At 39.7% G+C, this 17,794-nt stretch overlaps 1 protein-coding gene across 1 annotated transcript in view; it reads right to left on the bottom strand.

The window, feature by feature from the left end:
• Positions 1 to 3,448: 3,448 nt before the first annotated feature.
• LOC114642871 (nectin-3-like) overlaps positions 3,449 to 17,794 on the bottom strand; it is a 513,459-nt gene continuing 499,113 nt past the window's right edge. Inside the window, exon 8 of the mRNA XM_051926988.1 lies at positions 3,449 to 3,717. Within this exon, the coding sequence (XP_051782948.1) occupies positions 3,556 to 3,717 (162 nt within the window). The 3' untranslated portion in view covers positions 3,449 to 3,555. The remainder of the gene's footprint in view (positions 3,718 to 17,794) is intronic.

Here is a 17,794-nt window from a genome sequence, read left to right as displayed (position 1 = left end):
GAAGACAAATATATGCAATGACCATCCTTTACCTGAAATGAAGTGACCACTGCATCCTGCCGCTGGTTCTGAGGAGGAGCTTCCCCCTGGAATGCCCTCAGAAACAGGGCAATGGGCATTTTGCTGGAGAGCCAACTCTTCTGCAGGGGTTAGGTCTGGACCGCGTGGACCTCCACCTGTTTTTTGCTTGTCTGCCTTCTTATTAGCTTTAAAATTAATGTTTTTTATATTATATATGATTATTTATGTCAACAATTCTTTAAATAGTTATATACCAATATTTACCAGTTTGAAGTATATTCTTGTACTTCACTTTAACCTGTTCCCATGTTCTCCTTGTGCTCACGTTTGATCCGGAATTATGACATCTATATATATAATTCACTAAGCCGCCGACAAGTAGCCACCCATGGAAAGCACGCACCGCCGACAAGTAGTCACCCATGGAAAGCACGCAAGACAGCCACGCCCACCAACTCTAAGACCATTGGATACAACGACAATTCGCAGAGCCACGCCCACCAACTCGGACGCAGCAACTCACAGAGCAGAGCGTCATTCGCGTTCATCTCTGTTACACTCCACAAGCACCTCTGAAGAAGTATGTTTGTCGTGGATGTGAATCGCTGTATGCGGCATGTAGAACAGTTTGCGAGGGGTATCCCATGATCTTACAGTTGGTGGGCAGGTCTCTGTTAGTTGCTCTTGCGAGGTTCAGTCTCTCCCTGTGCATTTCCTGTGTGACACACACACACAGAGGCAGCGCGAGAGAGAGAGCTGCCCACACACACACAGGCAGCGCCAGAGAGAGACAGACGCACACACACACACAGAGGCAGCAAGAGAGAGAGCCGCGCGCACACACACAGGCAGCACCAGAGAAAGACAGACGCACACACACACACAGAGGCAGCGAGAGAGAGAGCCGCGCACACACACAGGCAGCGCCAGAGAGAGGCAGAGGTACACACACAGGCAGCGCGAGAGAGAGACAGACGCACACACACAGGCGGCGCCAGAGAGAGACAGAGGCACACACACAGGCAGTGAGAGAGAGAGACAGAGGCACAGCCACACACACAGGCAGTGAGAGAGAGAGAGCCACGCACACACAGGCAGCGCCAGAGAGAGACAGACGCACACACACAGGCAGCGCGAGAGAGAGAGCTGGAATCATAAGGTAGGAAGGCAGTTAAAGAATGCACTGGGCTTGATTTTGTTTTCACTTCTGTTTACAGCGATCGGTTCGTAGTGTGCATTTTTGAAATGTTACTTTTCTTGGTGGTTTATTAAATTTTTTCAAATGTTCATTTTTTGTTGCTATAGCGCAAACTATTGCAGTGTTAGTTTTCTCTGTTGTTCAAGGTTTTCTCAATCTTATTCAATGTTTTTACATTTAGTTTACTATTACGCTGTGCATTCTATGGTTTACTTAACTATATTTGTGCTTAAAAACTTACAAAAATATATATTTACATACAGTCCATATGGTCTGGAGCGGATTAATTGTATTTACATACAATCCTATGGGAAAAATTGCTTCGGTTCACAACCAAATCGGTTTACAACCAGAGTTTTGGAACGAATTATGGTCGTGAACCGAGGTTCACCACTGCATTCTTTTCGGTTATGATGCATGACCACATCCACCATCGCAAACTGTTTTACACGCCATGGTCTTAGAGTTGGTGGGCGGGTCTCCGTGAGTTGCTCTTGCAAGCGGGCACATGACCAGGTGGTGTGTATGCTTCGAGAATGAGGGTGGACGCGGCAGGACCATCTAAGAAGAGGCATGTTTGTTGCGGATGTGAATCACTGTATGCGGCGTGTAAAAGTTAGTTTGTCGCGGATGTGAATCGCTGTATGCAGCATGTAGAACAGTTTGCGAGGGGTATCCCATGGTCTTAAGAGTTGATGGGCAGGTCTCTGTTAGTTGCTCTTGCGAGCGGGCACATGACCAAGCAGTGTGTATGCTTCGAGAGCAAGGGTGGACGCGACAGCACCATCTAAGAAGAATCATATTTGTCGCGGATGTGAATCGTTGTATGCAGCATGTAAAACAGTTTGCGAGGGGTATCCCATGGTCTTAGCAGTGTCTATGCTTCGATGTGAATCGCTGTATGCAGCGTGTAAAATGCTGCATTGTATGTTGCCCTCTCCAGAGTAACATCTTTTCATTCACCTACAGTCGTATCCTCAAAACCAACCCCATTTGGACAACTGTGTCTTTCAGGAAGTGTTCACCCATCAATACATAATTATGCGGCGTATGCTACGCCACAGGTTGGCTAGTATTAAAGAATAATTAATCTGACACATAGGAAATGAAACGCTGCATTCAGTAAGTTCAATGCACACTACTTAGCGTTTAATTTGTCGGCCACTTTTTGCCAGCCGTCTTTTCTGGTCTGGGCTGCTTTTGCAGTGTTACCCCTTGTGCATATTAAATCTTGAAATTCTTCATGTCCTTCGAATAAAAGGTCTTGCGCCGTGTGTGTGAAAAAAAAATGTGCCCGTTTTTTCGTCATTTTGTTACAGCCTATCAAAGACTTGCTGATCATGTTTTCTAGACTCAATATATATGGGCTTTTCACTCAGCGCGGGCGCGCGCATTCATCTTGTATGATTAGATCCAGTTAGACTAATCTAATACATGGCTGCGTTTGAAAAACCGACCTATCCCGAATGAGTGTCACCGGCATTAACTTATCCAAGATGAGGCACCTGATCTCGGATGATTTAAGCGACGTACGAAAAATACCCCCCTTCTCTGATCTTGTTTTACCCCCTCATATATTTCTTTTAAAAAACTTTTTACTTATGTTTGATTTAATTGGTTGAAGTGGGGAAGTAAGGGGGCTAGATGGCAGTCTGGTGTGAGTTCCTTTTGACAAAAAAGTGAACCTTTCCTGTTATTATGCTTTTTTTCTCACCTATGTCAAGGCCCTTTTGTGAGCAGGGCCTCAGGGTGCACACCTAAGTCGTCCTGATGGTAGATCTGGCCTTGGTCAAGTACACAATATGAGACAAAGCATTATAATGTAACATCTTCAGACTCATTCAGGATCACATATCTGGAAGGGGCATCCATGTAGCATCAAACACAAGGCAAGAAACGGTCCTAAATAGAGTGCCAGTGCAATGCAGAGAATGTCAAAAAAGATGAATGAAAAATGATAATGGTGACAGGCCAGGAGAATAAAAGGTGTTAGTCTACCTCATTATGGAGATAATGAATAGAGAAAATAAAAATATATTTAACATCACAGTAGGAAATTCTGAATAAATATGTTTTGTATGTATCAGGATGATAAGGAAACACCTTTTCATTAAGTATAAACATTACACAATGTGCAGCGTTAGCTGAAATTACATAATACAGCTGTCAGCAAGAAAGAAACCTTTGCAATAACAAAAATGCAAAAAAATCAGATATGTGTTTAAAACACGGGTGTTTTGGATGGTTTTAAGTTTCAGTCAATTCTACTAATTTTAAGTGTAAACCTATTTTACGGTCACTCACTGTTGACCTTACATAAATCTTTATAAACACCTTTAAACATAATGCTCTCTGTGGTTGATGTATATTTTTTCCAGGCCTTTATTTTGACAGATCCACTCATGACAAGTTAGCTGTTCACGATGTCTTGCTCTTCTGTTTTCACTGGCACCTGCTATGCGTTCTTCAAATATGTGATGCCTTTCATCAGGTTTTACCTAAAATATCAAGGACAATAGTTATTACATTCTTGTAAAGGAAGCACTAGAGATGAAAAATGCTGTTTTATTAGGGTGTAAAATCTAGCAGTCAAATCAATTAGTCTTTAGTTTTGTTATATCATAAATAGTAACCAGTGATCTTTAACCATTGAATATTACAAAAACTTACATTTATTAAAAATGAAAATATACCTATAAATGGTAGAGGAACAATACATCTAAGCAACAAAAGAGCAAAGAAAAAAACATAAATTGAGAAAACTATCAATGTTTAAGCATAAATACCAACTATCAAATCAACAGAGAATACATGGATCTTCATTTATCTGTTGTATTGTTTAAGGTTAGTGAACTAGAAGAAGACTAGGTATACAGCATCATATCTGCTAACACTCAAATAATCCAATAATCATAATCATTCCAACATAATTTTACATCTCAGAATATCTCTCTCAACTGTATAACCACTTGAGAAGTTATTATAAAGTAAACAACCCATCATTTCAACCTCATTGAAAATGATAATCCACTGTAGTTTATTTGCTTTAGATTCCTAAACTGTGGTTCATTTATTTATTTTCCAAGCCAATTAATTTTAATGCAGAGCTGAGGTGGGTTGGAAACTATTTAGATAGTTTTGATCAAAGATAGGAAGCAACCATGGATTAGGCACCAGCCCAAATTAAATAATTATGTATTGTGGTCACCTTCCTTTATCTGGGGACATCAGTAGTCATAACCAAGGATGGACCAGGGTGAGTGAGGCAAACTAGAGAGACTTTATACTTAGAATATAGGTAGAATTTATTAAAACATAAAATTAATAGTACCAAAAATTGTGCAAACTGTGCAGTCAAATAAATAGTTTACTAAATAGTTTGAATAAATAAATCTGTACAGGACAATAAAACCATTGTGATTGGGGTGTTCCATAAATAAATAAATAATCCCCAATAAATAAAGATCAAAATTCTAAAACATTAGAGAGGTAAAATCATTATGTCCTTTCACATCTTTACCTTGTCCTCATCAGGAAAAAGGTGGAGCTCTAGATAATAGCCTGTCATTTCCCAGGTTCTCAAGCAGATCTGAACTGTGGCTTTCAGGGTGCCTTTCCCATCTAACAAACCTCTATTCTCCAGCATGCTCTGGTGGCCTCTCCTCCTTTTGGCCGTTCCACTGCTAAGCAGACTAGAGTGCAATCACCACACAGAACCATCAGGCAGCCCTAGGTCCAGTTGTCTTCAGTTTAGCCAGCATGGTTGATGCTGCATTAAACAATTTCCTCTTAAATACCACTCTCACTATTAATCACTTGCTCTTTCTTTCACTGTCAATTCCAAAATAAAAATAATGCAAATAATGCTTTCCCCTGCACTAACCCATTCCCCTATATATTTCCTGGCTCCCAAAATAGCTAGTGTCTGCTGATTACCAAGGTGCATGCATTCACACACTTGACACATACTGGCAGGAGCTAAAATGGACTGTCCTAGAACAACTAATAAATTAAACAATTAAATCAGACCCCTGTCTGTCTTATCACATGTACACATTTTATAAAATACAGTATTTGCATAGTGAAATTTGTACAGGTCATTTAAGAAGAAAATTAAATAGAGTCAACCAGCAGTTGAATCTAGGAGTATGATATATATTTTTCTTTATGGTGTGCAGCACGTTTCAGACAAATAGTTTTCAAATTCTTAATATAGTAGAAAATAAAGCTTGTAAAGTTATTCTGCAAACAGTTGAAACAACTGGCTATGAAAAGTGGTTTGGTCGGTAATCTCGTAATTTTTTTCACATATAACTGTAATTTATGATATGCACAGTATGACCAAATTTGTTTGTGGGACTAAATCCAGATGAACTGCAAATGGTACAGGTAGCATATAATCCACAAAAATACACAGGACAACTACACTTCAAATACTACTGGAGGATAAAATAAATTTACCTACATATCAGTACAACAGATTAGACAGTTTTTACAATGAAGCACATCATTCACATGCATAATGTTTTTGATGTTATGTTGTGTCGGAGTTGACAAAATTAAAAAATAATTAAGCAAATTACCAGAAATGTTCATCACATTTGTACAACACAATATCTAAATCAATATAAACTGTATATAAGGCATGTAGCACAGGTAACAAGCAGAGGCAAGGTGAACCTGGAATTAAACTAACATTCTCAAACCAATTCTGGGACACTGGGTCCAAACCTTATCTTGGTAGCACTGAGTAAATGACCAGGACCAACCCCTTTCAGCAAATCAGTCCATCATAGAACCCATTGGGTCATATCTAAACTCACATGGGCCAATTTAGAAATCAAAACCAACATAACAATAACATGCTGTTATTTCAGGGCTCAAAGAGCTCAACAGAGGCTTCAGACCACAGAGTAGACCTGGCCATGAAAGTTAAATGCAGACTTGCATCCTGCACCCTCAAAAAGGTGACCAAGCCTATATTATTCAAAATAGGAGAGAATGAAACTATACAAAACCCTGACTCACTTTATAAAAAATAATTTTTATAATAAAAATAAAGTGTATTCAAAAAGGTTATCCAAATCAAATCAAGAAGAACTCAAAAACATTCAAAGGGGAAATATAAATAAACCCAAATATGAGCAAACACCAAATCCACAATCTAAAATATAAACAGTCCAAAAACCAAATAATCAAAAGAGATCTTACAAAATCCAAAAGAAGCAAAGGGCCATCTGAAACTGACAGCTGAACAGTATGAGCAATAACTAATGCCAATCCATTTCATATCTTTTAGATGTTGATGACAGTCTGTCCCACAGCTGCAGCATCAGAGAACAAGGCAGGCAACAAGTAGAATTATTGTAATTACAAAGGCATCAAGATTTACAAACCTAAATACAAAATATGACACAGCATATAACAAGGCTTAACAAAAATGTTAATATAAAATATAATTAAAATACACAAAGAAAAGCAAAAAAATACATTGTGGCGGACGGCAGGCTGCTCAACCTGGCTGGGATGCCCAAAGAGGAAAAAGATGGGGGAAGCAGCAAAGGAAGGACACTGCCTCTCCCAAGACGCCAGATGGCAATGTCCCTGCAGCATAGCAGTATTCCAGATTCCCGCAGGGCATCATGGGATTTTGGATGCCGTGGGTGCTGCCAGGAGATGCTGCAGGGGGACTTGGAGACTCATATCTTTTCCAAGTACTATCGAGTCATGGGGACAGAAGTTCTGAAGTACTTCTGGGCTGACAGAAAACTCAACTTCTCTAGCTGACCCGGAAGTGCGGGAATGTCACATGGACAGAAGAACCGAAGCACTTCCGGGTCAGACACTATATAAATGACTGTTGGAGAACCAGCAAAGGAGCCGGAGTTGGGAGAAAGAGGACAGAACTTGCTGGGAGGTGTGAAGGAGAGATTTGTGGTGATTCATTGCATTATTATTATTGGTTTTGCCTGTTTATGGTGGCAGAGGTGCATCTGGGTGCTGTAACAAAAAGAAAAAGAATTAAATACTTTCTTGGTCATTTTACCCTGTGTTCTCTGTGTCTGTCTGTTGGGTTGAAATGGGCAACAGTGACCCCTAGCGTCTTACAACAGATTTAATAAAATAAAACAACTTCCTGGCTAAACCGTAACATATGCATGTCTTTGAGATTTGGGAGGAAGATCCATGGCAAAACCATGAGAAAGTACATATAGCACTTTACCAGATCAGCAATTGCTGCTAAAATTATACTAACGAAAGCATAATAGACAGTAAAACACACATGGTTGCAGTGTACCTGAGACAGTGCTATACTAGCAGCAGATCAATACCATGCTACATAGTACAGTACTATCAGGAGATGATCCTCAGATCTAAATGTTGTCTCAGCAAGCAGCAGAACAAGATCAATACTAAGTTTAGCAAATATCCAGCTAGTCTTGTGTTTCTTGTGTTTCTTCTTGGTCCACTAATCTGGTCGTCTGACTGAAAGTGAGCACAGCAAATACCAGGAAAGGATTTTTGTGGAAAACTGATTAAATGGAAATACTGAAAGTTATGGTATATTTTCACTGGCCTGAGTGCATAGAAGTGAATGTGGATATGTGACTGAAGAAAAAGGGAAAACCATTAGGGTGCCATGCCTCTTAATTTATTCCAAATTCTAATGAGCAACTACAGTAAAATTAATTTAAAAAAAAATAAACGCATTTATAACAGCTGTAGAAGTACTAGTCACATGAGTAAAAAGTAATCACCAGTAGACTACCAAAAACATGACAGAAAGAAATTATATAGAAATGTTTCAAAATTAAGCGAAATCATGTTACTAATAATAATAATTCTTTACATGTATATAGTGCTTTTCTCATTACTCAAAGTGCTTCAACACAGGGAGGACCTGGGAAGCAAGCCCACAGTAAAGTAATAACACAACCTCAGAGGCTTTAGCCTGTATCCCTGTAGGCAAATAATGGAGTGGGTTCTGTAAATTTATCTGAAGGGTGTCAGGAGGTGATAGGCAACCCAGAAATTCTGGCGGGATGATTGGTTGGATTTCACAGTGGTCAGTCCATGTATTTTTCGTTTGACTCTATTCTCTAGAGCGAATCTGCATCACAGATCTGACTGTTCAAGTCATCTTTGATAACCTTATATTTTGTGCCTGTCTCTTTTCAGTGTTACTGGTGGCCTTGGAATTTATTTAAACAGAAATAAAGAGCCTGTTTCTGTAGTTCTGTTTCCAGTCAAACTGAATGCCAGTGCCATTTAAGAATAAATCAATTTAAACATATGTCAATTTATGCATTGTTTCACAACTGTAAGTAAACAGCTGATGGCTGTCTTTAAGTTATTATTTCACTTCTCTCAACATTATTTTTAATTGTACATTATCTGAGTGGTTTTAATTTCTTTTTTTCATAACACTGAAAATAATCAGTGTACAGCATGTTAGGCCCCAGATTATACACCATCATGCTGTAAACTGAGATTAATCTTAATTATAGCTGAAACCTGAGAGAATATTTTGAGAAAATTCTTCAGTAAATGGAACACATTTTACCATTTCAATAAAATATAACTGTCTGAAAGTGCATTTCTGCCATTAAGTGTATGCAACTTGCACACATGGGAATGTTTGAAATGAGCAAGAACTGTGGAAACTCATTTAATTCCATGGAGGATGTGCTCATGAAAACAATATTATTATGCTTTTCACTTATGTTTTAAATGCCACTTCACAGAGTGGTTTGTGAATCCATAACTGTATTACCCATATACTTCCCATGCTACTTGGCCCACAATACAGTGCCATTATTTGAGTATTTCTGCTATGAATCAATTTTCTGAGGCATTTACGAATTTTGAGTGTTTTATTTTTGTTTATTTTTTATTAGTCATCCCACACTCTATTGACAAAATCATTTTTGAAAAACTCTTTAACACTATACTCTGTGGTTGCTATGCACTGAGTTTGATATATGCATTATACAAGATAATGAAAATGCAAAAATAAAACCTGCAATATTATATTGTTTTCTAGAACATTTGAACTTAGAAATATTCAGAAATCAGGTAAGAAGAAAATATGAGAGGTTTTACATAATTGTTGGGTTTTAATGAAAAATGAGTTATAAGCAATCCAAATCAGTATCCATCTAGAATGAGTTACTCCCAATTTTCCTCACCTCCCACCTCCCTCTAAACTCTATTGCTCAGTCTTGAGGACTCAGACGGCATTTCTGCAATATATAAAACCAATTTACAGTCCCTCCCTTTCAAAGATCCAAGAGGACAGTGGGAAAAGGATCTCTCACTCAATATCTCAGAAAAGGAGTGGAAGGTAGCAATGCAAAGAATTCACTTGAGCTCCATATGCGCAAAGCATACAATTATTCACTCAAAATTATATATCGAGCACATCTGTCTCGTTTAAAACTGACCAAAACTGTTTCCAGGGCAAGATCCAACCTGAAAACACTGCAATCAACTTCCAGCCTCACTGGGTCACATGTTTTGGGCCTGCACCAAATTAACATCATTCTGGACAAAAATTTTTAAATGCCTATCAGACAGCCTTGGTGTCACAATCCCTCCTAACCCATTAACAGCTGTGTTTGGTGTACTTCCTGATGGGCTTAAAGTGGAGAAGGATAAACAAACTGTGATTGCCTTTACTAAACTATTGGCATGTAGACTTATCGTGCTCAACTGGAAGAATCCTAACTCTCCTCTTTTAAGTCAGTGGGTAACTGATGTTCTCTACTATTTGAAATTGGAAAAAATCAAATTCTCACTTAGAGGATCTGTGCAGAACTTTTTCAAAACCTGGCAGGATCTAATCAATAACATTTTAGAATAAGCTTTTAAAGCACAGAGGAAGCAGATTATCTCCCTTTTGTTTCTTCTCCATTTATCTTTATTCACTTATTAATTCATCTATTTACTTATTTTTACTAGCTTTAAGTTTTACTTTGGCCTAGCTCTGTTTCTCAGGGGTGAGGGTTAATTTGTTTTCGACCCTATTTTTGTAAAAATTGACCTATTTGTATGGAATGTTGTGTGGTTTCAATAAAATAAATAGAATGAGTTACACAGAGTAGGACGTAATAGAAAAGAGAATCTCTTTAATGAGAATATATAGTTTGCATTAACTTGTTTTGTATACAAAAGTAGTCAAAATATTTTCATAATATATTTCTTTTTAAAAATGTATTTAGCTTAAAGATTACATTAAAATATTAAAATCACACTCCAATCAAAAACACAATAATTCCATCATTCTGAACATAAATAAATGTTTTGCTTTACTCTTATACCTTTAAAACATTTGTACAGAATTATATTTCTTTTAGTCCAGAGGTACATGCATTTTTACTCATCAAAAAAATAATTTTATCATGTATATTTTCTATAAACCTACACTTAACATACAGCCTGGTATGCATCTAAAGCCTTGCAACTTAATCCCGAGGCAAGTTTTTTTTTTCCCTAACCAGTCTTGATGTTTAATATTTTTTATTAATAATAAAATGCTGAAAAAATTAGTTTATGTTACCATGTTTCCCCGAAAATAAGATCTACTCTGAAAATAAGCCCTAGCATGATTTTCAGGCTGCTCTGTAATATAAGCCCTACCCCAAAAATAAGCCCTAGTCAAGATCGTTAGCTGAAAAGTAAGGCACCTAAGGCCAGGTTTATACTTCACTCAATGCGATGCGTGTGCCTGAATCATCCATTAAATTCCAAGGACACCTAACCACAATATCTCTGAACAGGATATTTAATGATTACATCCATCAATTTGGGGATGCGCCCATTCCAGCAGCATTGGCGCAAGACAGAAACAAAATCCCTGGATGGGGCATCAGCTCATCGCAAGGTGAACACAAGCACACACACATACACTGGCGTCATTGTAGCTTCACCAAATCCCCAAACCTTCATGTCTTTGGATGGAAAACTGAGCACACTATGGAAACCCACCAGGAAAAACATGCAAACACCAGGCAGGGAACACAAGGGACGTGACTCCCTGCGAGACAGCAGCGCTACCGCTCTGCCACCGTGCCACCCCATATGTGTAACTATTAACAGTATTCATTATTTAAACAAAGTTAACGATTTATCCATAAATATAACATTTTAATGCATTTCATCATGAAAGTGATATTAAGTATAGATCTAAGAATTCTAAATGTGCAGAGAGCTGTTATATTATAAATTATATGTGTTCGGTGTGGCAATCTATTGCTACTTGCTGCTGCTGTCAGGTCAGGAGGAAACCCCAGAAGTGGCCTTTTGCTTCACCACATCAAACCATTCATCAAATATCGAAGCACGAACATCGATCTGCAAAGCGGCTGGAGTAGCAAGAAATTCAGGCTGGAATTCAGGGTTTGAATGTGGAGAGTTATAACAATTCCAGAAGATGACATGACTGTTTTTGGATAAATGTATATTGTTGTACATGAATAAATATAAGATATCCCCTGAAAATAAACACTAGTGCCTCTTTTGGAGCAAAAATTAATATAAGACCCGGTCTTGTTTTCTGGGAAACACAGTAATTATTTGCATGCAATAGCTTAAATATCCAAACATATGCATATGTAGGCTTTATGTTGTCTGTCTCTGCCTATCACATATTTTTCTATAGACGTATTTTCCTACACTCTATAATGGGAAATTTGTGCTCAGAGTGTATACATAAATAAATTCATTTCTTTCTTGTCTTGTAAATTAAAGCCACCATCATACCATCCATTTTTCAGTCATTACCTTCATTTAATCATAGAGAGTCATAGACTGGTGCAGAATGTGCCAGTTACCATTATCTGGGAAGCGTGACAACTTCTGGGAGTCTGTCATACTGCTCTCTGTGACTTGCTATGATAAAAAAATCAAACTTTTCTTGTAGATAATCACTAGTTCTGGTTTGTGAGTATCAACAGCCAATGAGTTCTCAAATGGAAATACAATGCAAATAATAACAAACACAGTAAAGGACATTAGTGACTGCAAGAAGAGAAGGAAAGTAAACGTTTGTGACTATGCAAACAGAAGAGAATCCTTTCCAACTTTAGAGTCAGCGCAGATGTCTGCTGGATTTTTTTGTTGTTGTATCACAGCAGAGTGTGAAAAGAATAAAGAGAAGCATAGATTCCAGCTTTTTCTGGTGTGCTTCAAAGAGATTAGCTGCCAAAATAAGGTGGAATCATTGTACTTTCTAGGCATAACATGATTTGGAACTATGATGAAAAGTCATGAGGGAATCATGTAATTACTTTTATAATTCCCAGTTGTATAGGGTGGTCCAGATCTAACTTGCAACTTTTAATGCTATTCAATGCAATAATTGCATAATTGCATAATGGACCACCCTGTATAATCTGACACTTTCAGAAGCAGTAACATTCAACAACTGCAGTTATTAAATTTGATATGCTGTCTGATTCCTGAGTGTGACGGTGGCCTGTTAATTAATCGAAAATGAAGGCTACTTGCAAATGTTAAAAAAGGGATATCATGACAAGGCAAAAGGAAAATAAAACTTCTGAAGAGAACACCATTTATTTGCTCCATACTTTCAAAAATGAGACAGCAGGTAGAACTGCAATGAGCTCATGTTCCATTATGGTTCTGGTAATAATCAGAAAATCCATCAAGTTAAACCAGCATTAACCATTTTATTGTTAATGACTGTTATTTTTATTTACATTTGCTTCCTTCGCATTATTCTGGGTTCAGAGTAGGTGCTGTATATATAAGTGTCCATGAATAAATAACATGCTCTGTTATATGTTTGGTATTACATTTAATTTTAAGTGTTTGAAGTATATCATATATGTAACAGTATATAGCACAATGTGTTTACAAGTGGAAGTATGAAAGAATAAAGTGGAATAAAAAGCATTGCTTCCACCAAGACATTCGAAATTCATTAACCATTTTCCAAAAAAACATTTTTGTATAAATATTTTCAGGATTATTAGTTTTAAGTCACTGCAAACACTGTAAGTGTTTTATTTTATCTATACACATAAAAGGTTTCTGTTCAAATAACTAAAGAAATCATGAAAAATACATATGGCTTGAAGAAAGGATGCACTCAGCATCTACAGTTTGTTCTCAGAGCACAGCCATAAATGTACAGTATATAACATATTTTATAGCTGATCATCCCAAGTTCTCCACAATATCAGTACAATACAGTAAAAAAAATAAAATATTTTTTATAACCACGGCACAGGCAGATTTAATGATTTGCTTGATATCATAGTGAATTAGAGGTGGGAACTAAAACTAAACTAGTAACATTATGTTTTATAGTCCAGCATCTTAGGCACTAGACCACAGTAACTGCCTGCCGGCCACTGAAAAAAATTATACTGTGTGTGCCAATGTATTTAAATGATTTTAGGAGATGTTGTCAAACCTAGTTCGTCGAAAGGCTTTATAAGATTACATACATACAATACATAAATTACAATGCATACAATGGTGTCATCCCTCTGAAAACATATTCAATGAATGTATTCAAGTTTAGACAAACTGAACATAAGCTAAAGGATATGAATAGATAACTTGAGATAAATACAACAGAAACATTGATCTTGTGCTGTCAACACAGGTTTATAAACTGAAAGACTGAGATGGTGAAAGTTAATTTTACAATACCTAGAATAAATGTAAAAATGAAACAAATGTAAGAGAAACCTAAAGATATGGTATATTCAGAATTTAAAACACATTAGCAAACAATGGTTGGAATAAAAAATAAATTATATTTTAATTAAATTGCAAATTTGGTTTGGAAAGTTCAACATATTTATTAGACCGTGGAAGAAACTGTGGGAGACATTACATAATATAAATATGCAGAAATGAATACTGGCCTTTCAGTAACAGCCAGACATTATGCAGCATCAAATATTTTTCACGCTTCTCCTTAGATATTGTTCTGGTTAAACCTCTCCTTAACAATTCTATTTATATAACTTAACAAAGCCTTTAAACTGCAATGAATGTGGGAATTTGATTGAGCTGAAATCCCGAACCCACAGTAAGAAAAGACCATTGAGCAGGTGGACTATGAATTATTCATTGATTTGCAACAAGTAGCAACTTTTTTATAGGTTGGTGTATGGTTACTGGACAGGCGTTCACAGAATGTAGTCCTTGATAACCTTGATAAGCTTTACAACTACAAACACGCCACAAGAGAAGGATCATTTCCCAAATTCTTCTGGCTTGAAAGTGAATACTTCATTAAATTCAGTTTTGACTTTATTGATGTCCATCATTATATTAAAGGCAGTTTAATCCTTACTACAAGGGGCCGCTCGCAGAAAACAATAGGATCAGATTAAGATTTAGCTGTGGGCATCCCGCATAAAAAAGTTCAACAAACACGAAAAATAAAAGCATGGCTGGAAAGGTAAAAAACATCTAAAGCAATGAATTTTCATGCAAAAGACCCATTGCATACCTTTCACAGTATTACCCTCTTGCTGGCAAAAAAAAAGAGGCATTGTATTTTATTTTGTAGTATCGCCAGTTAATCGTTACATTCAGAGTAGAATAACCTCTGCAGAAACAATCAGGGAGGGTTTAAATACCCACTATGGAATGTTAATATGAGACGTTTGCAGTATGCCTATGGAATCTGAGTTCATAGACTAAAAAAATACTTTGGGAGCAGTTAGAAAATTTTAAAGTGATGGACAAGAAATAAATAAAAACATATTTCAAGCACAGTGTTGAAGAGTTGCAGACTTGAGTTTTTAAAAAGGTAAAACCTTTTCAACTGCACTTTGATAAGGGAAACATCACAACAGAGTATAATAATCTTGTACTAGAAGAAAACATTTGAAAGGTTAAACTCTGTTGTATCTAACATTCATACCACCTAGAGAAGTTTTTAGTTTTAAACTAAGCCTTTGGATTTCACTGTCACAGTCTCTGTAGTGTACAGAGTTCTCATGAATGAGCTCCTGTGGCAGACCTTTGGTCTGAGGAAAATACATTCATTGAAGTCAAGGAAGACCAAAAGTGGCATAATTATTAAAGAAGTACAAAAGGAACTGATTAAAAAAGGGTAAAGAAAAAGTACAAAATAACCTACCATGGACTACCTCTATAACTGTTGTCCACTACCTATTAGATGGGGCATCTTGTCAGTTTCTCCTGTGAAGTGTCAGCAAACACTTTCTTTCCCACCTCCCCTGTCTCTGTCTAGACCCTAACCTATTCATCATGCCCAGGCCACAACAATTTCTTCTTGATCCTATTGTTTTCTCAGGGCACTCAGCACAAATACAAGGAATACCACTAGCCACAGTAGGTGACATATAGGAGTCATTACAACGGTATGCTGCAGTTTAACCCATTTTGAGACAGAAGGTTAGGTGTTTGAGCTGAGAGGTTTTTTTAGGGGGATGGTTTTTGACCCCTCCTTTAACCGCCACCTTATCATGCTGGAGGGGTTTGCGTGTCCCAATGATCTTAGGAGCTCTGTTGTCCGGGCTTTGTGCCCCTAGTAGGGCCACCCAAGGTAAACTGGTCATAGGTGAGTGCTGAGACAAAGAGCAGTGAAACAAACCTTCTATGATGAATGAAAACTTTGGATGGCATTTTCCCTTGCCCGGACGCGGGTCACCGGGGCCCCCCTCTGGAGCCAGGCCTGGAGGTGGGGCTCGATGGCGAGCGCCTGGCTGCCGGGCCTGCACCCATGGGGCTTGGCAGGGTACAGCCCGAAGAGGCAACGTGGGTCCCCCTTCCCATGGGCTCACCACCTATGGGAGGGGCCAAGGAGGTCGGGTGCAGTGTGAGTTGGGTAGTGGCCGAAGGCGGGGACCTTGGCGGTCCGATCCTTGGCTACAGAAACTGGCTCTTGGGATGTGGAATGGCACCTCTCTGAAGGGGAAGGAGCCTGAGCTAGTGTGCGAGGTCGAGAGGTTCCGGCTAGATATAGTGGAACTCACCTCGACGCGCAGCTTGGACTCTGGAACCAATCTCCTTGAGAGGGGCTGGTCTCTCTACCACTCTGGAGTTGCCCCCTGTGAGAGGCGCCGAGCAGGTGTGGGTATACTTATTGCCCCCCGAGTTGGAGCCTGTTCATTGGGGTTTACCCCGGTGGACGAGAGGGTAGCCTCCCTCCACCTTCGGGAGGTGGGACGGGTCCTAAGTGTTGTTTGTTCTCATGCATCGAACAGCAGTTCGGAGTACCCACCCTTTTTGGAGTCCCTGGAGGGGGTGCTAGAGGGCATACCTTCTGGGGACTCCCTCGTACTGCTGGGAGACTTCAATGGTCACGTGGGCAATGACAGTGAGACCTGGAAGGGTGTGATTGGGAGGAATGGCCCCCCCGATCTGAACCCGAGCGGTGTTTTGTTATTGGACTTCTGTGCTCGTCACGGATTGTCCATAACAAACACTATGTTCAAGCATAGGGGTGTTCATATGTGCACTTGGCACCAGGACACCCTAGGCCTCAGTTCGATGATCGACTTTGTGGTTGTGTCGTCGGACTTGCGGCCACATGTCTTGGACACTCGGGTGAAGAGAGGGGCGGAGCTGTCAACTGATCACCACCTGGTAGTGAGTTGACTCCAATGGTGGGGGAGGATGCCGGTCAGGCCTGGTATGCCCAAACGTGTTGTGAGGGTCTGCTGGGAACGTCTGGCAGAGCCCCCTGTCAGAAGTAGCTTCAACTCCCACCTCCAGCAGAACTTCGACCACATCCCGAGGGAGGTGGGGGACATTGAGTCTGAATGGGCCATGTTCCGTGCCTCTATTGTTGAGGCGGCTGACCGGAGCTGTGGCCATAAGGTGGTCGGTGCCTGTCATGGCGGCAATCCCCCAACCCGTTGGTGGACACCGGTGGTGAGGGATGCCGTCAAGCTGAAGAAGGAGTCCTACAGGACCTTTTTGTCCTGTGGGACTCTGGAGGAAGCTGATAGGTACCGGCAGGCCAAGCGGAATGCGGCTTTGGTGGCTGCTGAGACGAAAACTCGGGCGTGGGAGGAGTTTGGGGAGGCCATGGAGAACGACTTTCGGTCGGCTTCGAGGAGATTCTGGTCCACCGTCCAGCGTCTCAGGACGGGGAAGCAGTGCAGTGTCAACACTGTATATGGTGGGGATGGTGCACTGCTGACCTCGACTCGGGACGTTGTGGGTTGGTGGGGGGAGTACTTCGAAGACCTACTAAATCCCACTAACATGCCTTCCAATGAGGAAGTAGAGCCTGGGGACTCGGAGGTGGGCTCCCCCATCTCTGGGACTGAGGTCACCGAGGTAGTGAAAAAACTCCTTGGTGGGGGTGGATGAGATACGCCCAGAGTTCCTCAAGGCTCTGGACGTCAGGGACAGTGCCTCTGGATTGGCAGACTGGGGTGGTGGTTCCCCTCTTTAAGAAAGGGGACCGGAGGGTGTGTTCCAACTACAGAGGGATCACACTCCTCAGCCTCCCTGGAAAAGTCTATTTGGGGGCTCTGGAGAGGAGGGTCCGTCGGATAGTTGAACCTTGGATTCAGAAGGAACAGTGTGGTTTTCGTCCTGGTCGCGGAACAG

Source organism: Erpetoichthys calabaricus, chromosome 4 (genome assembly GCF_900747795.2).
Source record: "Erpetoichthys calabaricus chromosome 4, fErpCal1.3, whole genome shotgun sequence".
Classification (NCBI taxonomy): Eukaryota; Metazoa; Chordata; class Cladistia; order Polypteriformes; family Polypteridae; genus Erpetoichthys; species Erpetoichthys calabaricus.
Note: the sequence above shows the minus strand (reverse complement) of the source record. Positions and strands in the feature narration are given on the sequence as shown.